Genomic DNA, 26,192 nt, shown 5'->3' on the forward strand with positions numbered 1-26,192 from the left:
CAAGTTCCTGTTTCCGCAAAAAGAAAAGGAGTACTTGTGGCACCTTAGAGACTAACAAATTTATTTGAGTCTCTAAGGTGCCACAAATACTCCTTTTCTTTTTGCGAATACAGACTAACACGGCTGCTACTCTGAAAAAAGTTCCTGTTTAAAATCCAACTCTTCTAAGTGCTCTAAAATCTACATCACTGTTCAGACTGCCTTGAAACTTGGTGTGCCTCATGGAAATGTGGGGTTCTGTTAATGACTCAAAGTTGGGGTGATTTCACCAAGGGGTTCCTGAGATACAGCCCCTGAAAAAACAGCTTTTCTTAAGATCGAGAGATTCTGGCAATGTATTTTTGCTCAAAGATGAGATCAAACGAGGGCACAGATCATCACATCATGGTCTCAAATGCTCTAGGATTACCCTAAGAGAGTGCATGACACCCACTAGTCCTTTGGAAGAAATCAAATTAAAATGTTGTTTGGAAACCTTTGCTTCTCTAGTTAGGCATGCTAAGGCTCTCAAGCCTATTCTTAAAAAGAAAAGGAGTACTTGTGGCACCTTAGAGACTAACAAATTTATTAGAGCATAAGCTTTCGTGAGCTACAGCTCACTTCATCGGATGCAAGCCTATTCTTGTGCCTCATAGATTACACTGAGCATGAATGGACAGAGGAGCTAACAGGATTGTTAGCCATCCAAGTTTCACACTAGCTGGATAGCTCAAGGGGATAAGCAGTAGTCCTTTGAACTTGACCAACTCAACCAGTGTCAGGCCAAGTGCTACCCTGGGCAGAAATTTAGAAAAGGTTGGATGGCATAGTGCTAAAATTTATCTCTGTTGAGGGGGAATGTAATTTTTGTAAAATTATTTTTATAAAAAGAAATGCAAAAGTTTGCTGGTGGGGGAGGGGCATCTTAGGGGGTGGAGAAGTGGAGGGAATAGCGGGGAGGAGTTTGGGGCTGCATCAAGGGGAGGGAGATAAATGGGGATGAATAGTAGGGGAGGTGAGAGCTTAGAGGGCTCATGGGAGTGGAAGAGTGAGGGACACTGGGAAAGGGACATGGGGTGAGTGGCAAGGGGGAGAATAGGGGCAGGGGCATCTGTCAATCCCACATTCTCCCGTTTTGTGCCAGGATCTGGGGATCAGCCCCTCAGCATACCCCACCATGTGAGCTGGGATCTAGCAGATCCTGTCCCAGAAGTGTCTGAGCCCCATTCCCTGTGTGCCAGGACCTGGGGGATGGACCCATGCCCCTCTATGTGGATCTGACCCCCTTCTGTGTGCCCTCTCATATGACCTGGGTTCTGGGGAGGCTTGCCTTTCTAGTGGGGTCTGAGCCCCTCTCCCCACCCCCACTCATGTGAGCTGGGATCTGCAGTCTCTGCTCCCAGGGTGTCGGAGCCCTGTTCCTTGCCTCCCTGTGTGTGTGCCAGAATGTGGGGGCCATGCCCATCTACAGGGGTCTGACCCGTCACTCCCTACCCCTACCCATGGGAGCCGGGTTCTGGAGGTGGCTTGCCTTTCTGGGGAGCTGAGAACCTCTCCATGCCCCTCCATGTGAGTGGGGATCTGGGATGGGGGGGACCAAAGGTTATTCAAAATGTAAACATCTGAAATCCAGAAAATGAATAATAAAGATACACATCACCCCCTGTGTGGAGGGGGGCTAACCAGAGTATCTGAGGCAAGGGCACGGTTTGGAGGAGAAGCTGACTAGGTGGACCTGGGGAAGGCTGCAGAAGCCTGGCTGAAGCAGGGGCAGGAGTCCCAGCGGGAATAGGTAGTGGGAGGGAGGGGGCACTGATCCAACTCAGTGTGCAGATCAGATTCTATAACCAAGGTAGTGTGTGGCCTTCTGATGTGATATGTGCACGGAGCGGCACAGAGCAACTGCTCAGCAAGGAGCAACTTCTTCCATCGTAGTGGCTTCTCCAGTGCCAAGTTGCCAACTAACAGCTTAAAGGGATGGGAGAGGGAGGGGAGTTGGAATCGTGGGGCAGGGATTGGAGAAGGACAGAGATCCACCAAGTACTCCTTTTCTTTTTAGAGATCCACCAGTATTCTTTCCCGTGCTTAACATTACTGTAACAACCGTGTAATAAAACTGTTGAGGTTTTCAGACACAGACCATGGTTCAGATTTTTCTCACCAACCCTTTTAGCAGCTATGCATTAAAAACATTTCTAAGCCTGACAATTATCTGTATCCCACTATAACAGTGTACTGGAGGGGAGACGAGCACTGAAGAGTCACATGCCAACCGTGTGACCTATTGCAAAGACCACTGGACTGGAACTATTCCTACTTCTTCCTCTGGCCTGCAGCATGACCTTGGGCAAGTCACTCCAACTCTCCATGCCTCAGTTTCCTATCTATACAATGGGCATAATGGTGTGAAGTTCTTTGAGTTATGCTGGTAACAAGCAATCTGTATAAAAGCTAGATCTTTTTATTATTACACAGCCAAACTTAATCAACTGCAAACCTAGGTCAGAATTATAACTATCTAAGTGATCACTAACTCCTACCAACAAACACTTTTGTTTCCGTTTAAAAAACAGCAAGGGCAAAAAACTATAACACAGAACTAAGATTACCAGGTGATATCTTGTGCCACTCGCAAAATGAGTTCAGCAAAATTCAAACATATGAAAACAGGAAATACAGAGTTACAGTAAGCATCCACACAACCTTAACTCTGCCCTGTTGGAGTGATGCCCCTCAACACCTATAAAAAAACACACTCCCTTTTCACTATAATGGACAGGCACTACCTGCACTTGCCCTACCCTCAAACACTGAGCCTACTCCTCTGACAGAATACCACAGTTGTAAAATTTAACAACCACTTCATACCCTTTTTCAGCCTCTTCATACAGCATACCACCTAAATCTATGCTTTCCCCTCCCCAACATTAAATCCACAGGCTGCTCTCATATGCCACCTCACTACTAACAATCCCCATAGTGAGAAGACCCCAGTGCCTCACTGCTAACACAGTTTACACAATTCTGAGTTGAAATGATGCACCCGTAAGGTACACATGCACCTCTTTCAGTTGGTAACACACACAATGATCACACCATGTCACAATCACAACTCTTCCAAGCTGCTCCACTTTATTTCTCCGCCATTCAATGCAGCTGCAGCTACACCTAACGCAGTGAATGCAGCTGGAGTGTATGCAGATTATTCCCAGTGGCTATTACCAGCTCTAAGGGGGCAGTGTTAAGGTTGTGTGTGCATTTACCTTCACTCTGTATTTTCTGGTTTTCAGAAGTCTGAGTTTTGCTGAATTTGATGTTCTGGAAAGGCACAAGCTATCGCCAGCATCCTTAACTCTGAGTTAATGACAGTTTTTGCCATTTAATTCAATAGAGTTTTCTGCACTAAGTGTTTTACTCCTATTTGTTTCTGAAATTCAGATTGAAAAGTCATGTTAGATTAAGACCTCTACAGATGTTACTGCTGTGAAAGATACCATGTCATTTTAGCAAGAATGGAGGCTGAGGTACTGCAGTGCTGATGGCGTCTGATGGAGACTCACTAATAAGATCAAAAAGAAAAGGAGTACTTGTGGCACCTTAGAGACTAACAAATTTATTAGAGCATAAGCTTTCGTGAGCTACAGCTCACTTCATCGGATGCATTTGGTAGACAAAACAGAGGGGAGATTGATATACACACACAGAGAACATGAAACAATGGGTTTATCATACACACTGTAAGGAGAGTGATCACTTAAGATAAGCCATCACCACCGGGGGGAAGGAGGAAAACCTTTCATGGTGACAAGCAAGGTAGGCTATTTCCAGCAGTTAACAAGAATATCTGAGGAACAGTGGGGAGTAGGGTGGGGTGGGGGGGAGAAATAACATGGGGAAATAGTTTTACTTTGTGTAATGACTCATCCATTCCCAGTCTTTATTCAAGCCTAAGTTAATTGTATCCAGTTTGCAAATTAATTCCAATTCAGCAGTCTCTCGTTGGAGTCTGTTTTTGAAGCTTTTTTGTTGAAGGATAGCCACTCTTAGGTCTGTAATCGAGTGACCAGAGAGATTGAAGTGTTCTCCAACTGGTTTCTGAATATTATAATTCTTGACGTCTGATTTGTGTCCATTCATTCTTTTACGTAGAGACTGTCCAGTTTAACCAATGTACATGGCAGAGGGGCATTGCTGGCACATGATGGCATATATCACATTGGTAAATGCGCAGGTGAACGAGCCTCTGACAGTGTGGCTGATGTGAATAGGCCCTATGATGGTGTCCTCTGAATAGATATGTGGACAGAGTTGGCAACGGGCTTTGTTGCAAGGATAGGTTCCTGGGTTAGTGGTTCTGTTGTGTGGTGTGTGGTTGCTGGTGAGTATTTGCTTCAGATTGGGGGGCTGTCTGTAAGCAAGGACTGGCCTGTCTCCCAAGATCTGTGAGAGTGATGGGTCATCCTTCAGGATGGGTTGTAGATCTTTGATGATGCGTTGGAGAGGTTTTAGTTGGGGGCTGAAAGTGATGGCTAGTGACGTTCTGTTATTTTCTTTGTTGGGCCTGTCCTGTAGTAGGTGACTTCTGGGTACTCTTCTGGCTCTGTCAGTCTGTTTCTTCACTTCAGCAGGTGGGTATTGTAGTTGTAGAAATGCATGATAGAGATCTTATAGGTGTTTGTCTCTGTCTGAGGGGTTGGAGCAAATGCGGTTATATCGTAGAGCTTGGCTGTAGACAATGGATCAAGTGGTATGATCTGGATGAAAGCTAGAGGCATGTAGGTAGGAATAGCGGTCAGTAGGTTTCCGATATAGGGTGGTGTTTATGTGACCATCGCTTATTAGCACCGTAGTGTCCAGGAAGTGGATCTCTTGTGTGGACTGGTCCAGGCTGAGGTTGATGGTGGGATGGAAATTGTTGAAATCATGGTGGAATTCCTCAAGGGCTTCTTTTTCATGGGTCCAGCTGATGAAGATGTCATCAATGTAGCGCAAGTAGAGTAGGGGCATTAGGGGACGAGAGTTGAGGAAGCGTTGTTCTAAGTCAGCCATAAAAATGTTGGCATACTGTGGGGCCATGTGGGTACCCATCGCAGTGCCACTGATTTGAAGGTATACATTGTCCCCAAATGTGAAATAGTTATGGGTGAGGACAAAGTCACAAAGTTCAGCCACCAGGTTAGCCATGACATTATCAGGGATACTATTCCTGACGGCTTGTAGTCCATCTTTGTGTGCAGTGTTGGTGTAGAGGGCTTCTACATCCATAGTGGCTAGGATGGTGTTTTTAGGAAGATCACCAATGGACTGTAGTTTTCTCAGGAAGTCAGTGGTGCTACGTAAAAGAATGAATGGACACAAATCAGACGTCAAGAATTATAACATTCAAAAACCAGTTGGAGAACACTTCAATCTCTCTGGTCACTCGATTACAGACTTAAGAGTGGCTATCCTTCAACAAAAAAGCTTCAAAAACAGACTCCAATGAGAGACTGCTGAATTGGAATTAATTTGCAAACTGGATACAATTAACTTAGGCTTGAATAGAGACTGGGAATGGATGAGTCATTACACAAAGTAAAACTATTTCCCCATTTTATTTCTCCCCCCCCCACCCCACGCCCCACTGTTCCTCAGATATTCTTGTTAACTGCTGGAAATAGCCTACCTTGCTTGTCACCATGAAAGGTTTTCCTCCTTTCCCCCCCTGCTGCTGGTGATGGCTTTTTCTTAAGTGATCACTCTCCTTACAGTTTCAGAGTAGCAGCCGTGTTAGTCTGTATTCGCAAAAAGAAAAGGAGTACTTGTGGCACCTTAGAGACTAACAAATTTATTTGAGCATAAGCTTTCGTGAGCTACAGCTCACTTCATCGGATGCATTTGGTGGAAAAAAACAGAGGGGAGATTGATATACACACACAGAGAACTCTGTTTTTTCCACCAAATGCATCCGATGAAGTGAGCTGTAGCTCACGAAAGCTTATGCTCAAATAAATTTGTTAGTCTCTAAGGTGCCACAAGTACTCCTTTTCTCCTTACAGTGTGTATGATAAACCCATTGTTTCATGTTCTCTGTGTGTGTATATCAATCTCCACTCTGTTTTTTCCACCAAATGCATCCGATGAAGTGAGCTGCAGCTCACGAAAGCTTATGCTCTAATAAATTCGTTAGTCTCTAAGGTGCCACAAGTACTCCTTTTCTTTTTTGCGAATACAGACTAACACGGCTGCTCCTCTGAAACTAATAAGATCTGATTTCATGAGCTTTGCATCCTATTAAGACAACTGGGGACTGTGTGCCTGATAGAAAAGTGCAAACAATGGGAAGTCACTTATGAATATTAATAGGATTTGAAACAATGCAAAGCAAAATTGTTCATGAGACTGGAAAAATAAGATGGAGGAGGGAAAGCAACTGTTACACGATGTAACGTAACCTCTGTCTTGCCTAGTCCCCTCCTGCACATGCCTGTGCCTTGTCACTCAAAAACCCTGGTAAATTTGAAGATGCTGCTCTTCAATCTGATAGTTTTCCAGAACCAATCTCAGCTCCACAGCCTGCTGCTTTTGTGTGGTGTGAGTATAATTGAAGAATCTGATCCATGAGAGAAGCCCCGTCCGCCAGCCCTCAATCTTCCCCAGCATCCCTGCCCAGGCACAAACCACCATCAGCTCCATGACTATTCAGAGAGTTGTTTTTAAAAGTAGCTTGGCTTATCTCTAATAACCTCCCTCCATGGGTGAGATATCATCCATGTCAATGATCTGTATAAAGAAAAGGAGTACTTGTGGCACCTTAGAGACTAACACATTTATTTGAGTATAAGCTTTCGTGAGCTACAGCTCATTTCATCGGATGCATGTGAGCTGTAGCTCACGAAAGCTTATGCTCAAATATATTTGTTAGTCTCTAAAGTGCCACAAGTACTCCTTTCCTTTTTGCAAATACAGACTTACACGGCTGCTACTCTGAAAAATGATCTGTATGCATCTGTAACCTTGATACACCACATCAGCCAGTAATGCTCCTCGCCCCTTGTCCACTCCCATGGTCCTGCAGTTTTGTGATTGGCTCAGAGCCACTGCCTGCCACACTCCTCTTCCTCATAGATCAGTTCCTCTGGCATAGCACAGGAAATAGTGGATTGCGTTTTGCAAGATCTGTTCTGTGATGCATAACTGGAGGCAGCTTGGGTGTTTCCCAGAAATACCTGCGAGTGAGATTTACTTCTGTCCGAGTGGAGCCAATCTGTTCACAACAAGCTAGCCCAGTGTGATTCCAAAAGGCAGATTTCGGACATTTGCGACTCGCTCCCTTAGCTGTCTAGCAGATCATTTTAATCCTTTGTGCTTTTTTGTCTTTTAAAGTACTTGACAAACATTAACCATTATGTCTCTCAACCTCTCACAAAATAAGTAAATATCATTATTCTCATTTTACAGAATTAAAAATGGAAACAGAAAAGGAGCTGGTGACTTGCCAAAGTCCCTAAAGCCAGTCAGTGCCAGAGCTGGGCTTAAAGCTCCTAGTCCTGTCCTCAAACCAATAGTCCCCTGCCTATGGTTGCCAGGTGTCTGGTTTTTTTTACCAGAACACTTGGTCGAAAAGGGACCCTCGCAGCTCCAGTCAGCACTGCTGACCAGGCTGTTAAAAGTCCAGTGGGGCTAAGGCTGGCTCCCTACGTGGCTCCGCATAGTTCCCCAGAAGCAATGACATGTCCCTTTGCTCCAAGGTGAAGGCGTTGCAAGGGAGTCTCTGCACGCTGACCCTGCCCCGAGCACTGGCTCCGCAGCTCCCATTGGCCACAGTTCCCAGCCAATGGGAACTCCAGGAGTGGTGCCTGCAGGCGGAGGCAGCATATGCTGTGTACTGCTGCCTGGCCGTGCCTCTGCCTCTGAGCCCTGGGGAGCTGCCCAAGGTAAGAGTCATCTGCATCCCTCACCTCCTCCCACACCCCAACCCCTTGTCCGAGCCCAGAGCCCCCTCCTGCACCCTAAACCCCCATCACCAGCCCCACCCTGGAGTCCTCACCCCCCCTGCACTCCAACCTCCTGCCCCAACCCGGAGCCCCCTCCCACAGCCTGAACTCCCCATTCCTGGCTGCAGCACCACCCCATAGCTGGTATCCCCTTCCACACCCCTGCCCCAGCCCAGACCCCCCTCCCGCACTATGAACTGCTCATTTATGGTCTCATCCTAGAGCCCACACCCCCAGTCAGAGCCCTCACCCCCTTCTGCACCCCAACCCTCTGTCCCAGCCCGGTGAAAATGAATGAGTGAGGGTGGGGGAGAGTGAGCAACAGAGGGAGGGGGGATGGAGTGAGCGGGAGGTAAGGCAGGGGCGAAGCCCCAGGGAAGGGGAAAGGCAAGGCATTCGGTTTTGTGAGATTCAAATGTTGGCAACCCTACCCCAGCCTCACTCTCAACAGTAACTTTCTATATTTTTTTTATATAGCACATAAAAGTTGCATGGGATATTTGGATTATAGAAATTCATAACATGTTCTGGGCTCCCAGCTTGTTCACATTTTGTTTCTTGCAATGTTGATCTCTCTGCAGAAGTGCTTGAAAATCTCTGGGACATTGGTCAGCTTTCTTTACTCATGGTACTTTAACAATCACATTATTTAATAAAAGGACATGGTCACATTTTATTTATATAATTTGAGGTGTATTTTTAGCCTTTCCTCGTCCTCCCCCATGTTCTTTAGAAGAGAATAACTTTTCCTTCCCTACTCAGTTTAATTTTTCATCCCTAGATCTCAAAGCATTTTAGAAATGAAGATAAGTATCTCCATTTTACGTATTGGGAAACTGAGGCACAGAGTGTGTAAGTGACTTGCCATCATGTATACAGCAGGTCAGTGTCAAAGCCAGGAATAGAAGCTAGGTGTCCTGACTCCTAGTCCAGTGCCTTCTTCACCAGAATACATTGAATTAGGACACCAGCATCATTGGTGCCATCAAGGTTGTACTTAGAATAGTCAGCAACTGCCAACTCTGGAGCTCATCACTTTAACACAATATTTTTATGTAGGTCCTACTTTAAATATTTTTCCTTAATGGATTTGTGACCTGGGTTAATTTCTCTGCTCTACTCCAGATTTCCTGTGTGACCTTTGGCAATTCACTTAGTCTCTCTGTGCCTCAGTTTTCCCACCTATAAAATGTGGATAACGGCATTTCCCTACCTCACAGAGATGTGAGGATAAATACATCAAAGGTTGTGAGATACTGTAATGGGAGCCAGATAAGTACCTAAAATAGAATTACCCATTTGATATTTGGAGATTTGAGATTAATTTATATTAAGACTCCAAAGAATGTTCTTTGTCAAAATAAGACCTAGGCAAACTTGACTGAAGGATCGGGCCCTAACACTAGTTAAATGAGTAATTAACTGGAGCAAGTCATCCTAATAAATATGCGGTTCTCTTTAATTGCCTACTCCTTGAGTTCTTTGTAGCCACCTGACACTGAGGTTCACCAAATCAGCCTCCCATCCTGTCATCTCTGGGCCCCAGTTGGTGAGAGGGGCTTCTTGTGCCTGGTCTGTGCCGGGAGAAATTGCTTGTTTGTATTGTATTTGTGGCATAATTACAAATAGCACAGATCGTTTTTATTAGCCAAGCTGTCTGCATTAAAATGATAGATTTTTTTGCATTATTAAGAACATCCAAGGGAGCTTCCATAGTGACAGGAAAAAGATAATTTTCCATTTAGCTTAAGAGCAGATGGTTACAGAAGTGTTCTAGGTAAATAAATTAAGAAGAAGCCACCCTCGCTAATAGTTGAGTAAACAGGACTGGAAACAGCCTGCACAGGGCCAGGCTTTTCCCTTCCTTTCCTGCAAGATCCTCGGTTCTACTGTGCAGCCTACAGCCCCGCGTGGATGGTGTTTTAATTAATCAATTTGCTTTTTGGCCCAAAGGCAAATGGAAAAATGTCTGACTCCTGCTAAACCAAGACTCCTAGCCAGGGGCAGCTCCTGTGAGCATTGCAAAATACCTGCCTAGGTAGTAAACTACAGGTAGGCTACATCAATGATCTTTATCAACCTTTGGAAAATGCCCATGGTATCTAGGCACCAAGAGCTCTCTCGGAGAGGAATATTAGTATCATATTTTCAGATTTGTATTGCAGTAGTTCTTGCTAAGTGTTGCATGCAAAAATACAGCCCTCACTCCAAAGTACATACAATCTAACAAGACGAGGAACTTGCAATAGAGGAAGAGAGATGCAGTCAGATGAAATACATGTCCTTCTGATAGAATTTGGTCATACTAAGGTCTGTTAGCACCCAGCAGTGATGGACAGAGCCAGATGTAGTGGTTCTCATGCTATCACCCAAAGCCACATAGTGTGCTATTGAGACGATGGGTAGGGGGGACATAGCCCATAAGTAGATCTTTTGCTTATGAAGGGGTTATAAATCCACTGTTTAGAAGAACTCCCTGGAATAAATTAATTTGTGCTCTGTTTTGGGGATTAGACCTCCTCTGTTGCTTTCAGTAATTGGAACAGGAAGATTTGCTCAGGCTGAGAGCTGTTTCAGCTACTGCACGGTATTGGTTAGAGGCCAGGTGCCCCCGCTGTTCTTGGTGTAGCACATCCTAAAACACCTTATGGAGCGAGGTGCTTTCTGCCAAGTTCTCCTGTGCACCATACTGTATGCAGCTTGTAGCCTTCATAAGGATTCCTGTCACAGTGTATTTCTTAAATATTTTAAAAATCCTAAGGAAATTTCAATGCCAGCCCTCCCCCCCACCCCCAATGAAGATAAGATTGTTAATATCTATGAACTAGCAAAGTGGCCTGACCTGTGAAGGAACACTGCAGTTTTCTCAAAAAACACAAAAGTTTAAAAATATGGAAATGCTTACATGCTAAGATGCTGGACACCTTCAAAATATGAAATAAGTTGTATAGATGTGCACAGTGAAAACCACGTGACCAACCTTAACTCCTGCCACTGTATCACCACCGGAAGCCAATCCTGTCCTTAAGCAACATATATCTTCACCGCATCAGTGCCTCTGGAAATTGAGACGTGCTCTGCATGGCCTTCCTAGCTCTTATTTGATAGATTGATTTTTCTCAACTTGTAGCATTTAAACCAAAGTGCATGCGTCTCAGCGTTAAAGCAGAAATACTCTTACCTTCAAAATGATAAGCCAGTGCTGGACAGAAGTAAGCTTTCTATTTGTTCACCAAAAGTAATCAGGACCTGGATTCTTCTTCAGGACAACTCCCCCATGGTATAATGAGGTTTCTGATGTGCAAAATACCCTTTCATGCACAACAGAGATACCGACTGGTAGGAATTGGACTGGAGGGAGCTATAGCACATGGACAAAATGAGAGTTCCTTGACTACACAGGCAAATTACATGAAGCAGGCTTAAGATTTCCACAGCCACTTCTTAACTCCTTAAAAGTTCTTATCTGAACACCCTTCATTAACAATTCTTGATCAAAACGTCTTCATTTTATACGCAAGGTCTGTACAATAAGTTGTAACGGCATGATGCAGAGTTAAGGTTGTTTGCGTCCCTTTAAAACTGTCTCTCTTGAATATCTATTGGTTGGGTGTGTTTCTAAGTGTAACTTGACTGTGAATTTCCAGGCTTTTTCTGCCTTTTGGGTTTGCAGAACTACAGTTTTCTTTGTAAGAGTGTTTTCCCTTAAATGATTGGATATTTAGAAACTTACTCTGAAAATTTAATAATGTTAACGCTTTGAACTAGTTTTCTCACTTCATGACCTTGCAGACTCGCTCTTTACTGCTGCACAGAGCAGGGCTAGTGAGCAGCTCTGAAGAGCACATGTAGGTCTGGCCAGTGCCTCCTCTCTGCCCTGGATAAAGCTCCCCATTGGCTGAGGTGTGGTTTTACAGTTCCTGTTTTTCCCAAGTTGCTGTCAGTCTGATTAAAGAATTCACCGCAATTAATCATTAATGTGAGTCTTGAATTGAGGATCAGGAAGCCATGAGCCTTCATGCCACCTGGGGAGGAAGGGGAGGAAATAGAGGTTATATTACAATGTGTCTAGCTTGAATGTCTGCTTCCCCCCGTTGACCTGATACAAGCGCCTCATCTTTGTCCTCCCATCCCCTCTGCAGCCCCCTTCATGGGGAAATTGGCCCTAGCAAGTGAGTCTAACTCACAGGAAGTTATTACCGTCTGAGCCACTGACTGCAGCGAGAAACTTAAGTTCTCTTCATGCATTTTCACAAGGCAGCATCTCTCTGTAGCAAATATCCTGGCGGCAGTGGCAGGAGCAGCGGCTACTACTGCTGCCATTCTTTACTCTGCATCCACTCCATTTCTCTCCCCCTCCCCGTCTGATGGCTCTTACATACACACTAAAAAGAAGCATAGAAGAGAATTCACAATGTCCTGCATTGTGCGCTTGCATTTTTCCCAAGATTAACAAACCTGTGTTTTAATACGAGTTCAAAAGTGAACCTTCACAGAGTGAGAATTGGCCAGCCAGCACTTCCCCTTTCAGTTTTGCTCTGGTTGGATTTTGCATGCTAAGCAAGGTCCGACCTGGACAGTAACTGTCTGGGTGCTCCAAGAAGTGGTGTAGTGGACACAGTAGAGTTCTTCCCACTAAATGAATGCTTTGCTGTTGGAGATGTTGTTGTGTTATGAATTAAAACTGATACTGATATCCTTTTATGGTCACAAAAGTTCCCGCCTCATGTTGGAATGCTAGAATTCAGTACACAAAGTAAGGCTTTCTAAATTTCCTTGCTTTCAAACAATATCCAGGTATGCAATATCCATCTCCGTGGCTGTTGCTCTTCTGACTGCTCAGAGGGCACTGAATGCTTTGAACCCCATGGTACTTTTTATGAGATCAGGTGCAAGTTTTCTGGTCAAACTGCAGTGCTTTCAGAACTCAGCAATTCCTCCTGTTCTTGTTGTTCTCTTCCATGTATGAATGGAAAGCTTGATGCTCCAGGGATGTGAATCCAGAATCTTTCATCAAAATGAAGTTCACTTCCATAGAGCCTCTCTTGGAACAGGCCTCTTTCCTCGGTCATAATATATTTGTGGGGGAGATTGGTTAGAAGCAAGAAGGCCCTTCCAAGGTCTAAATACAGCGTGATTCAGCTGCTTTCAGAAAAACTCCCTCCCAGAACCCATCATTCCTACACTGCATTAGCTTCTGGGAAGCTTTGGTGTGTAAAGACCAGTCGTGATCCAGGCCAGCTGTGAGAATAAATTTGCAAGCAGCCCTTTTTTGGCTCTTGCTGTAGCACTCTTTGAAAAGAGCCCTTCTCTGTCTCTGTCCGCCTTTTCAGAGACATAACCATAACATTTTCCACAAACGGAAAAGTTTACAGTTCTCCGCTTGCTGCAGTTCCTGCCAGAATTTTTTTTTTTTTGAGTTGCCACAGCAACTACCTAGAGAAAGAATAATTAAAAAGCTCTGCTGCTGGTCATGCTTGTGCCCTGTTTGTTGTGCCCATGCATTTCCCTAGCACTACATGAGGCCACAGAGGCGGTGATTGAAAGCTCTAATAACCCCCAGTAATGGAGTCAATTATGGCAGCTAATGTTTCTGTTAAGAATACATGAATATATAAACCAGCATGTGTGTGGGAGGGTGGGGAAGACTTCCTGGGCTGTGTGTAAAGCTTCCTGGATAGTCCCTAAGTGTGACTAGCCAATGTGCCTCTTGCCCTGCCTTGCTGGAGGACGACAGCCAGAGATCCAACATTGGCTCATCTCCACGTTAGATAGTTCAGGCACACCAGCTCCCCGTCTGCTGTTACGCGGTCGGCTAACTGATGTCAGGAGCCATTACTGTTGACTTACAAGCATGGCCCTACACCACAAACATGTGTTTGTGCTTGTTGTAATTACGCTTCAGCCACCTTTGTGGGGAAGCCAGGTTGTGGGGCTTCGGCTGAAGGGGCCTCCATGCAGAAAGCAGCTGCAATCTCCTGATAAATGGGGTAGTGCTCGCATGGAAATTGCAACCAGTTTCCCAAAGTTATGAGGGAAGTAGCCAGGAACACACTGAGCAGGACAGAACCAGCGGAGATGTGCTAGCAACGCTTTAACAAAAATGTTCCACCTCAGTCAGTGATACATGTGACACTCCCTAGGTGAAACATTCCTCCCATGCCTCATCTCAAAAACCCTATTGCTTCCATTCTCTTACCTCACCTCACTTCTGACCCCAAATCCATTTCTTCATTTGCCCCACCCCACCCCACTCCACTATGTACCTCCCTTACAGTAGCAACACTGTTGACAGGCCAGTGTCCTGTAGCCTCTTACCTAGGATGGTAAGCATGCCATCTTGTTACCTCTGACTGCAATGGTTGGGTGGGTGTGGAATGGGGATCCCTTTTGTTCTTGAGGGTCTCTCCAATTTGTTTATTCTTTCCTAGCTGGAGTATGGAGATGTAGCAAAGCAGTTCTCTCTTGAGCAATTCAGAATAGGGTTACAGGAGGGGAAAAGAGACTTAAGTCTCTCCCAATATTGGCTCTTCATACTCCAGGCTGAAGCAGAAGAGGCAGGCTGCAGGACTCCCATCAGTGCAGCAGCTTGGGCTCCTCTCTCCTTCCCCAGGTACCAAGGGCATCAGGATGGGAAGGCTGAAAATGCAACATGATGCAGTTCCCTCTGTGCACCTAGACACACTGATGAGAAATGCAAGAAGGGAGTTCCCTTTGCAGCCACTGCTGAGATCAAGCAATAGTGTGCACATTCAGAGGACTGGAAACTTCAGCAGAGCCAGCCTCAGCATTTTGGTGCAGGTTATGAAATAGTGTTTTGTCATCTCCCTGCCAAAGGTAGCCAATTTCTGTCTGCAGGTATCATGCTGCTATGAATAGGCCCTACCTGAAATTTCTGGAGAGGGTCAGTGAGCTGATCCATTCGAATACGTCCTTAACGTTAAAGTGGATCCCCCCGTTTCATGTTGCAGAAGCGGAATCTAGCTGCATATTACTTTTAATTTCTTTTAATATTTACTGTACATTCCCATAGTACATGGAGGCCTCATTGGATTGAGTGCTATACAAACATAAGACATGGTCCCTGCCCTGAAGAGCTCACAATCTAAGTTGATCAGTGACATGTGAAAGATGGGATAAGAGAGAGATAATCATATGCTTATAAATGTGTTTTGTTTGTATGATTATAAATAGATCAAATAGAAACACCAAGCAACTCTAGTTGCCCGTCGATGCCATCACTGGCTGCTTTTTATAGCTGTCATGGCAGAGGTGTGTCCTGGAGGATGTGAAAAAAGAGGACAGTGTTCTCATGCACCAGATGTAAATTGGCAGCGCTCCACTGAAGCCACGCAATGGAATCCAGGAATCATGACGCCTGCTCTAACCACTCTTCCTCCCATCCTTACCTTTACCACCCTATCCCTCAACCCTCAACATCTTTTTGTAGGGTTACACTGGGGACCCTTCTTCTGTAAGTATTTGTGTGATTCTGTATAGATTTGTGCTGGACAAACTTTCAAAGGTTCATATTTATGATAAACCCTCAAAATAGGGATTACCCCAACCTCTGACCCAAACAAAGGCCTTAAAGTAGTCCGCAAAATAAGATGCTTCTATGTCATTGTCCCAGACATGAGGGAATGCTGGGAAATGCATTAATGGCAGGCTGGGACCATTGTTATTTCCAAATGATACCTCCAAGTAAAACAAGTGACTCTTTTTCCCTTCACCTGGCCTCACCCAACTCTGTCACATGAAAATCCATTTCTAATATAAATCATTGAGCTGAATTTCTAACAGCAGAAAAAGACCACCTGAAATTGATCGATAGAGAAGTTAACAACCAGTTTGTTACAACCGTAATAGCTGATCATATACCCTTGGCTATTAATTGCAGGCAAGGACCAGGTTCTGGGGGATAATTGGCAACAATGGCCACATAATAGAGAATGAACTCTAGGGAAGGGACAAAGCATATTCAGCTGCAGAAAAAGGTGCTAGCTTTGAACAGCATCCAGGGGCTGCCATCAACCAGGTAGAAATTGGTCAGCTGCTGTGCAGGAAAGGAGATCTGAGAGCTGAGTGGACAGCATCAGTCTGAATTCAGTGGGCCCTAGCCAGAAAGGCACTTGAATGCCATGGTGAGGAACTTGGTATAAATTCCTCAGTATATAGCTAGAGAGTTCAGACTGGGATCCAGGTCAGTCTTTTTTGACTCAGCCCATTAAAGAAACAGGAATCAACCATGAAGTTGATCCAGAGACAAACTTTTACACGGTTTGTGGATGTTAGAACCTGGGAGTCAGTGGTCACACCCATCATAACTGGAGTCTCCCGGCTTAATGTATCTTGGACCATGTGTTCAGAAATGGGCACTGACATTGTGTTAGCAGAATGTGTGTGCGTGATCACAAATGGGTTATTCCAGGAGCTTTTGTGGGGGCCGATGAATGCCGGTGCCTAGCAGGCATGTGGTATGTGCACAAACTCTTTTCAACCATTTGGCTTTTTGTGTGGTGGTGGTTGATATTTAAGAGGGTTTCTTGCATGAGAATGTCCTAGTGTAAGGTCTGTCTGTCAGTAGGAGGAGAGTCCAGAAAAGGCCCATTGGGGGTTATTTAAATTGAGGAAGATTGTTCTTGCTTTTTTTAAACAAAAATAATATTCCAGGTATTGATCCCATTTTAAATCCTTGCTGGGATCAGGATGTGCGTTGAGTGTTCTCTAGCAATAACGTCACCTTTACATCTGGGCTCATAGGTACCACAGTCCAGAGTTGGCAACTTTCTGATTGCAGAAAACCGAACATCCTTGCTCTGCTCCTGCCCAGGCCTTCTCCAATGCCTTGCCCTCTGCTCACTCCATCCCCCCTCCCTCCGTCGTTCACTCTCCCCACCCTCACTCATTAGCTCATTTTCACCAGGCTGGAGCAGGGAGTTGGGGTATGGGAGGGGGTGAGGGCTCTGGCTGGAGGTGCAGGCTCTGGGATGGGGCTTGGGGCTGAAGGGTTTGGGGTCCAGGAGGGAGCTCTGGGCTGGGGGGTGGGGCCAAGGAATTTGGAGTGTGGGAGGTGGCTCCGGGCTGGGGCAGGGATTGAGTGTGGGAGGGGGTGAGGGCTCCTGCTGGGGTTGCGGGCTCTGGGGTGAGGCCAGAAATGAGGAGTTCAGGATGCAGGAGGGGGCTCTGGGCTGGTGCAGGGGGTTGGGGTGCAGGAGGGGCTGAGGGCTCCAGCTGGGGGGTGCAGGCTCTGGGTGGAGCTTGGGGATGGGATTTGGGGTGCAGGAGGGAGTTCCAGGCTGGGGCCGAGGGGTTGGGAGTGCAGGTAGGGGCTCATGACTGGGAGAGGAGGTTCAGGGTGCAGGCTCCAGGTGACACTTATCTCAGGCAGCTCCCAGAAGCAGCTGGCATGTCCTTGCAGCCCTTAGGCACAGGGGCAGCCAGGCGGCTCTGCACGCTGCCCTCACCCGCAAACATCGCCCCCGCAGCTCCCATTGGCCGCAGTTCCCAGCCAATGGGAGCTACGGAGCCAGCACTCAGGGCAGGGGCAGCGCGCGGAGCCTCCCTGGCCACCCCTGTGCCTAAGGGCTGCAGGGACACGCCAGCCAGTTCCAGGAGCCGCACGGAGCCAGGGCAGGCACAGAGCCCTGCCTTAGTTCTGCTGCGCCACCGACTGGACTTTTAACAGCCCGGCTAGCAGTGGTGACTGGAGCCACCAGTATCCCTTTTCGACCCGGCATTCCGGTCAAAAACCAGGAGCCTGACAACCCAACCCTAGTAAATACTAATAAAAGTGACGGGCCTGTTTGGACTGGAGAGGTGACTTGGTGGGATTCCTGTTGCTGTGATGGCTTCTGATTAAATCATTGCCACTCTGGCCCTTCCCCAGATAAGTTTGTTATAAATTGAAGTGAGGAAAGTAAAAGGTACATATTCTCTCTAATGGCTGCTCTGCTCAAGATGGAGCAGTGCATGCTGGGACGTGTAGTCCCTGAAGGTTGCACTTTATACTAGAAGGTTGCACTTTATACTAGGGGCAACAGTAAGCTGCATTTGGCCTACAGGTTGAGTTTGGGCACTCTGATGTGAAGCTAAAGGAGTGGCTCACAGGCAGATCTTACAGCTCAATGCAGTGGCATCTGGAAGTACCCCTATGTAATGTCTCTGAAGAAACCAACCATCTTGCCCTCCTAGCTGCAATGTTTGAAGCACTGCGGGTCATGGGAGGGATATGAAAAAAGAAAAATAAAGGTCCTGGGGACTTACTGCCTGGGTGGATAGATGGATGGATTTTGGATAAGGCCACCCTGGCCCAGTGTGGGGTGGGGATGTTGCAGCACAGTAAGAAATGGTATTTCAGTGGGAATTTGAGTTCAGCTGAGTTATCTGTGACTCTGTCTTCAGCGCCTGTTCCTGCGTCCCTCTGAGCAACAATCCACAGCATGTGTGTAGTAGTGGTGGTGGGGCGCCCAGTATTTCCTCACGTTTTACAGCAGCGAAAACATATCAGTATAACACAGCTGGGCTTCATCAGGGCACCAAGGCTAATAAGTTTCTTCTTAAATTGCAGGTCTAAAAGACTGGTGTAGTTGTTGAATTGTTTTCTCTTTGGGCCATTTGCTCTCAGGAAGATCAGTTGGTATTTTGGCTTTGCAACCAGAACAGCCCGATAACTCTGCAAGTGGCTGGGATTCTCTTGGCATAGGTGCTGCTGGAAAAGGTGATTTTATTGTTCCCCATGTAAATGTGTCAATCACCAAAGCTCCCCCTGATCCCCACTGAAGAAGTGTCCCGCATACCCTGCTGCAGGCATGCTGTAATGCAGAAAGACAGCACAGACAGAGAAAACACTTTGCAGACATGCCATGGACAATGGAATTCCTGAAACCCTTGCATGTCATCTTCCATTGACATATCCTTCTGTCCCAGAACACATCCGAGAACAGCTGTATTAAGGAAAAGTGTGCCTATGGCTGGAGGTCCAGCAGGTCGAGTTAATACCCCCCACCACTGCCTTTCTGAACACAGCAGGCTCTTCCCACAGCTATAGGCAAACTCATGGCTTTCGCTCTAGGAAAGGTTTCTAATCATTCTTTGTTTAGCCCAAGCATGAAGAGAAAATTCCCAGTATCGGTTTTTAGAGAGAAGGGCCAGATTTTCAGCGGAGCTAAGCGGATGATCCGGATCAAGTCAATGGGAGCTGTAGGTGCTTGGGCCCCTGTAGATCTGGCCTGTAATTGTCACTGTTGCTTGTTGGCTGAAGCTTCTAGGAGGATTTTACAAATTATTTCCTTCCCTGTGCATAACTTTTACCTCCTCCTTCCCCTGTTCCCCAACTTCCTTAATGGGGAATCTTGCTTTGTTTGCCTTCTCTGCCCTTCTTAGGTGATCTGTTTCTGCATGGCTGGGCAGAGTAGATAATTAACTTGTGCTCCCTCTACTGCCTGGCTAGTTGTGTACCAGCAAAGTGCACAGTAATTGTAGGTCCTACGTATTATTTTCAAATTCTCAGATGGAGTGAATTTGAAAAAAGAAACTACTGAATAATCTGAGATTCAGCATAGGGTGACATAATTCGTCTGTGCTAGTAGGAATGTGTTGAGCACCTCCAGGCAGGCCAGCCTCCAAGACCGGGGGAGGAGTGGGATCATGACAGTTGCAGGTAGTGTCAGCTTGACATCCAAAGGTCAGTTCATATCCTAGAGACTATATGGACTTTGAGGGCTGATTGATCTGATCTATGCTATAGGACTATGGGTTAGAAAAAGTAACTTTGTTTTTATCCCTTTATGCCAAAGAGAAACATGCCATATGTTGTCTGTTTCAGATGATGAAAATGAACATGTGTCAGTCCGCACTGCTTTAGATCATTATTGAGCAGAGCCCATCATCAGCATGGACGCATGTCCTCTGGCATGGTGGTTGAAGCATGAAGGGACATAGGAATCTTTAGCATATCTGGCACATAAATATCTTTCAATGCTGGCTACAAGAGTGCCATGTTCTCACTTTCAGGTGACATTGTAAACAAGAAGTGGGCAGCGTTATCTCCTGCATATGTAAACAAATTTGTTTGTCTGAGCGATTGGCTGAACAAGAAGTAGGACTGAGTGGACTTGTAGGCTCTAAAATTTTACATTGTTTTATTTTTGAATGCAGGTTTTTTTGTGCATAATTCTACATTTGTAAGTTCAGCTTTCATGATAAAGAGATTGCATTACAGTATTTGTATTAAGTGAATTGAAAAATACTATTTATTTTATTTTCACAGTGCAAATATTTATAAAACATAAATATAAAGTGAGCACTGTACACTTCGTATTCTGTGTTGCAATTGAAATGAATATATTTGAAAATGTGGAAAACATCCAAAAATGTTTAAATAAATGGTATTCTATTATTGTTTAACGGCGCGATTAAGTGCGATTAATTTTTTTAATTGCTTGACCGCCCTAGTTTTAATCCTTGTTGAGCTGGGCAGGAGTTAAACTGGTGACCTGCAAGTGGAAAACTCTATAGCTTATTAGCAATGTCCTGAGGCTGCCACTCCCCCAAGAACACTGATGTGACACCTTTTGAGAATAAGGCTTGCTTTCTGGAAAGAAGTTTACTAAATCCATGTTCTGCCCTTTAGGAGTTTACACAGGCAGGTCTTCCACTCTCTGGAAACACAGTCAAAATCTCCTATGCACTGCTCTCACTCTCAAACACACTCTGGGCTTGTCTATGTGAACACTTAGTTCATAGTAAATGGGGATGTAAATCTACCGCATTCTAGCCTGCTGCCCACTAAGTGTTCATGTGGACCTTGCTGATGTGCACTACAAGTTCCCTGGTGCACTTTAATCTACTCCCGTTTCAAAGCAGGTCGATCAAAGAGTACTAGGAAACTTTTAGTGCAGGACAGCAGACTGTTAGTGTGCAGCAGGTTTGTGCGGGATAGATCAACAGCCCAGCATACCACCAAACAAGTGTTCATAGAGACAAGCCCTCAGCCTCCCACAAGCCAGAAGGGACAGCCCCTGTTAACCAATATACAAGCACTAGAAATTGCAACAGTAAAATAAATGTTAACACAACAATGATAGCAACTTCTAAGCAAAATGTTTTACAATATAAAATCATTGCAACAGTTACTTCAGGGTCCTTACACCAGCTCTTATACATGTGTTTTTTCTACTTCTGGTGTTCCACAGCAGAGTCTGAACCCACAAACTTGAGACCCACAGCACAGTCCTCTTCTGCTTCAGCAATAGAAGTGAGTGGGATCCCCTACAGGGAGACTCAACACACAAGTTGTGAGTGGGTTACACGAGTATATCTGAGACAAAGACTGGGCAGCAAGATTCCTGATTTCTAGCTGTGGAAACAGTTTGTAGCAGGGCTGGCCTTACCATGAGATGAACTGAGGTGGCCGCCTCAGGTGCCAGACTGTGGTGGGGCGCCACTAGGACTCAGAGTGAAGAAAATTGTGTCTGCTGCTGGTGCATATGGATTCTGTCTGCTCTAGACGCACAGAGAGGGTGGAGGGCTGTGCTGGAGGAAGGAGGGCACCAGAGACATAACAGGCAGGCAGGAGAAAAGATGAGAGGGAATAACAGAAAGCAGCAGGAGCTGCAAGGAGAGAGAGGAGGAGGAGGAGCCTCTTATGTACCTCTCCAGCACCTCCAGGATCCTGGACTGATTAACACCAGCTTCTCAGGGAGCTTTCCGTTTCCTGCTGCTTCCCTGAACCCACTTGAGGAGAACAGCCAGTCAACTGAAGTAAGCCAGTTAGGCCTTTAAGACGCCGATATCTTCCCTCACTCAGGCCCTGCTACCAGCCTGCTTATTTGTCCCCTTCAAATGAGTGTTGAGAGCCACTATAGCTGGCACAGAACAGCAGTCATGAGTGAAAGAAGAAAACGCCCCTCTGGGGCTGCATTCAGAAAAAGAAAGAAAGCAAAGGAAGCTTTTCTATCTAAGCAGGAAGGAGCTGTCCTGAGATACATAGACACAAATGTTCACGGTGAGCCTTCCGGCCCCAGTGAGGATGTGAGTGGTGAGGAGATCTCAGTAAGTCAGAGTGCAGGTGACCTGGCAGCTACTGCAGCATCCATATCTCCATCTCAAATGGATGTAACCATGCACATTCCTGAAGAAAAGTGTAGATCAGAGAAGCGTGAGGTGGAGGCACAAGAAACAGCTGCTGCTGAGTTTAGTTCCTTAAGTCTAGATGATCCAGGACTGTGGACCCACTTGAGCAGTAGCCCGAGGGACTTCCTTGTACTGCATGGGCCACAGCAAGTGAAAAACTTCATGTTCCCCAAAGACAATGAAAATAGAAGTTTCCATCCAACACATTACTGACATGAAATCCCCTGTGGTGACAAAATGGACAGGCCATTGCTTATGTACTCAAAAATCCAGAATGTTGCATACTGTTTTTGTCGCAAACTCTTCCAGTCTAATGTTCGAGCCACATTGGGTTCTACAGGAACAAAGGACTGGAAAAATCTGGCTAGAAATCTGGTATGCATGAGAAGTCAGCAAATCACCAGAGAGCATTCCATAGGTGGAAAGAGCTTGAGTTGAGACTAAGGTTAAAGGCTACCATAGATGATCAGCATCAAGAGAAGATTGAATCAGAGTCTCTTTACTGGCAAAATGTTCTGAAAAGGCTCATTGTCATTGTGAGAGTGCTTGCTACCCAAAACCTAGCACTGTGTGACACTCCAGATCAGCTGTATGTGCCAAACAATGGAAACTGCCTTAAAATTGTGGAGCTGATGGCTGAGTTTGATGCTGTATTTCCAGGAGCATCTAAGAAGAGTCACCCAAGAAATGTACACACCACTACCTTGGAAAAACAATTCAAAATGAGATCATACAGTTACTGGCAACAAAAGTCAAACAGAAGATTGTGGCAGATCTGAAGTCAGCAAGATATTACTCTGTTATTCTGGACTGCACACGTGACATCAGCCATATGGAACAAATTACTTTAATAGTGCATTTTGTAACAACAACAGAATCTAGTGAAAATGTCCCTGCAATGGTGACTGTCAGAGCATTTTCTAGAAGTTATTGACATTGATGATACTACAGGAGCTGGTATGACAAATGTGCTTCTTAAAAAGCTGGAAGATATGAGAATTGCAATAGCTGACATGAGAGGTCAGGGCTAAGATAATGGTGCCAACATGAGAGGAAAGAACATAGGAGTGCAGACACTGATCTGAGAGTTAAACCCTCAAGCTTTTTTTGTCCCATGCAGTTCTCATTCATTGAACTTGGTGGTCAGTGACGCAGCATCCGCTTCTAGTGAGGCTGCTGAATTTTTTAATGTAATTCAAAGCGTCTATGTATTTTTCTCTGCATCAACTCATCAATGGCAAATTTTGAAACAACATCTGGAAACATCCTCTCTGACACAAAACCACTGAATGCCACACGATGGGAAAGTCGAGTGCAGGCCATAAAGCCTATCAAACACCAAATTGGGAAGATAGATGATGTGATAGTTGCCATTATGGAGGATAATGCTATGACAGGAACTGTTCGTGGGAGAATAGTGGCAGAGGGAAATGGAATCACCAGAAACATACAAAACTTCAAATTTTTGTGTGGCTTAGTGTTATTGCATGACATATTGTTTGAAATAAATGTTGTAAGCAAGAGACTCCAAGGTGTTGACCTTGATATATCTGGAGCAATGGAACAACTGGACAAAGCAAAGTCATACCTACAGTCTTACCGGTCAGATGAGGGATTTCAAAATGTTCTGAAGAGTGCACAGAAATTGGCAGAGGAACTTCACACTGAAGCTATTTTCCCACCCTTTCAAGAATACAAGAGTCAGTGAAGAAGACATTTTGATTACAAGGTACGGGATAATCCCATAAGAGACCCCAAACACCAATTCAAAGTTGAGTTCTTTAACCAGGTGCTAGATTGTGCAATACAGTCAGTTGAAAAACATTTCATGCAGCTCAAGGAACACAGCAGTCTATTTGGGACGTTGTATGATATTCCAAAACTCCTCACTATACCTGAAGAAGACCTACACCAGCAATGCAGGGCACTAGAGACAGTGTTGACACATGATGACATGCGCGATATTGATGCGAGTGATTTAGGTGATGAACTGAAAGCCCTTTCAAGATACATTTCAGCAGGATCAACTCCAAAGGCTGTTCTGGAATATATGTGCTCAAATAAGATGATCACCCCCTTTCCAAATGCTTTTGTTGCTCTGCGCATACTTCTGACACTTCCTGTAACAGTTGCCAGTGGAGGACACAGCTTCTCCAAGATGAAGTTTATAAAAACACATCTACGCTCTACAATGACACAGGAGAGGCTGGTCAGCCTTGCAACTATCTCAATAGAGCATGAGCTGGCCCAGACTGTGGACCTTCAGCAGGAAGCAGCTCAAATCTTTGCAACCAAGAAGGCACAGAAAGCACCACTTTGATTATTCAAACAGATAAAAATGCCAGTGTTTACTATGCAGACAAGAAAAGTTACATTTGCTGTTCAAGCATTTGAAAATTAAGTGTTACTTAAAATTTTTGAACAAGGCATTTTAAGTTGTTAGTTCTCCTTTATTGGGGTAGGTAGCAGGGCAGTACCATGAGAGGAGTAGAACAGGAAAAAGGCACAATTGAGACCTTTCAAAGTTTTGGCCCAAACTTTGAGGTATGGGGGCGTCATTTGAGCTCCCTGCCTCAGGTTCCAAAATGTTGTGGGCCAGCCCTGGTTTGTAGTCTAGTAGTTGCAGACAGTATAATCTATTGTAACAACAAACCATTTAGGTCATCTGCAGGGACTGAATGTAGGACCTCTGGTGTAAAAGCATGAGCCTCTGCCACTTGAGCGAAGGAACCTGATCTCTTTGTGCACAAGCAGTAGCAGAATCATAAACCTCTAAAGTAGATCAAGCTGCTAGACAGAGCCACATTGTGTTCGTGTGGGTTATAGAATCATCAAATTTGCCATCTTTCTTCTGAAAGACTCTGGCAAAGTGGATGAGCCTTGAAACTGTTATAATTGAGATGTAGGTTCTATTGCTAGGCCTGCCTGAAGTGTCCTTGTCCAAGCTCTCAGATGTCTTGCCGGTGAAATGGGTGAATGACTGGTACCTCTTCAAAGGTAGCCATATGAAGCCTTGTTTAATGGAGGTCACAGACATAGTAACAGCAGTCAGTGGAAGAGCTAGTACTAGAACTCAGAATCAGTGGGCTTGCATTTCAGGTCTCCTTCCCTGTCAGGTAAGTTCTGTTGCTGTCATATGCCTGTGGCAGGGACTGAGGAACTGAGATCATGTTACTACCAATAAAATCCTCAGATGTGGCAACTCATAGCCAGTGTGGGACAGAGGAGGCTGGAGCCTGCAGGGATCTATGAATCTGCCATAGGCCAAAACCAACCAGGGAGTGCCAGAGCATGGAAGAAGTGCCATTTCTTACAGCAGGTTGAAGTATGTTGTTTACTCCCATTATTTGTCAAGCCCTCCTAGAAGTGTGACAATGACCTTTATTTCTCTACAGATTTTGTCCTTTCACAAATATTAATTATTTTTCTCCTGTGTTTTTATCTGCGCTGAATTAACAGGGCTGTTTTTAACTGGAGCCGCTAGCTTTGTAGGGGCTTTTCATTCCAGATACGATAAATATCTGCTAAAAACAGCTCTGAGAATCGAGCACAACTACTACTACTACCACCAAACCAGTGGGGGCAGGGAGGGAAAACAAAAAAATGGAGTTTGCATGGGTCTTACAAAAAAGGAAGTTAAAAAAAAATCTCTCCAGCTGAGTGGCAGGTGATTTTTAAAGAAAATATCTCGATTCTGAAAGCTTTATCCATCAGATTATAAAAGTTTCATGCCTCTGAGACTCTGTTAAGCCCTGGGACTGCTTTGTGGGTTTGTTTGGTGATTCGAATGTGGAAAATAACAATAATATTTACTGCAGTCACATCTAAAGACCCCAACTTGAGATCAAGGCCCCATCGTCCTAGCATTGCACATGCACAAGTACATGATGGTCTCTGCCTCAAAGAGCTTACAGTTCTAAATCTCCTAGTGGCCATGTGACCCCAGCAGGAAGATAAATAACATGGGTTTCTGATGCTGATTTAGATTATCCATTCCCACTAGGCCTTCAACCAAAGGCTTTGTCTGATGCAAAAACTCAGAGACTGAAAAGGGAAGATAAGCTGATGGCAGACTGGGACCACTGAAAAAATTAGTTTCAG

General features: G+C 45.2%; 1 protein-coding gene across 19 annotated transcripts in view; it reads left to right on the forward strand.

Moving 5' to 3' along the window:
• Positions 1–26,192, forward strand: part of LOC119857578 (transmembrane protein 263-B-like) — a 312,491-nt gene that overhangs the window by 277,156 nt on the left and 9,143 nt on the right. For 2 of the 19 annotated variants that reach the window (XR_006281804.1, XR_006281803.1), the window contains exons 3-4: positions 15,150–15,429; positions 18,526–18,675. The exons of 14 other annotated variants lie outside the window; for them this stretch is intronic. Coding sequence is in view for 1 of the 5 variants with exons in the window: in XM_038406691.2 (XP_038262619.1) it covers positions 15,219–15,429 (211 nt within the window). In the remaining 4 variants the exon portion in view is untranslated. Of the gene's footprint in view, positions 1–15,149; positions 15,430–18,525; positions 18,676–19,782; positions 20,074–21,151; positions 21,214–26,192 lie in introns of those variants that run through there. 3 more of the 19 variants (XR_006281802.1, XR_006281805.1, XM_038406691.2) reach the window with 3 other exon arrangements.

This window comes from Dermochelys coriacea, chromosome 6, assembly GCF_009764565.3.
Source record: "Dermochelys coriacea isolate rDerCor1 chromosome 6, rDerCor1.pri.v4, whole genome shotgun sequence".
Taxonomy (NCBI): domain Eukaryota; kingdom Metazoa; phylum Chordata; order Testudines; family Dermochelyidae; genus Dermochelys; species Dermochelys coriacea.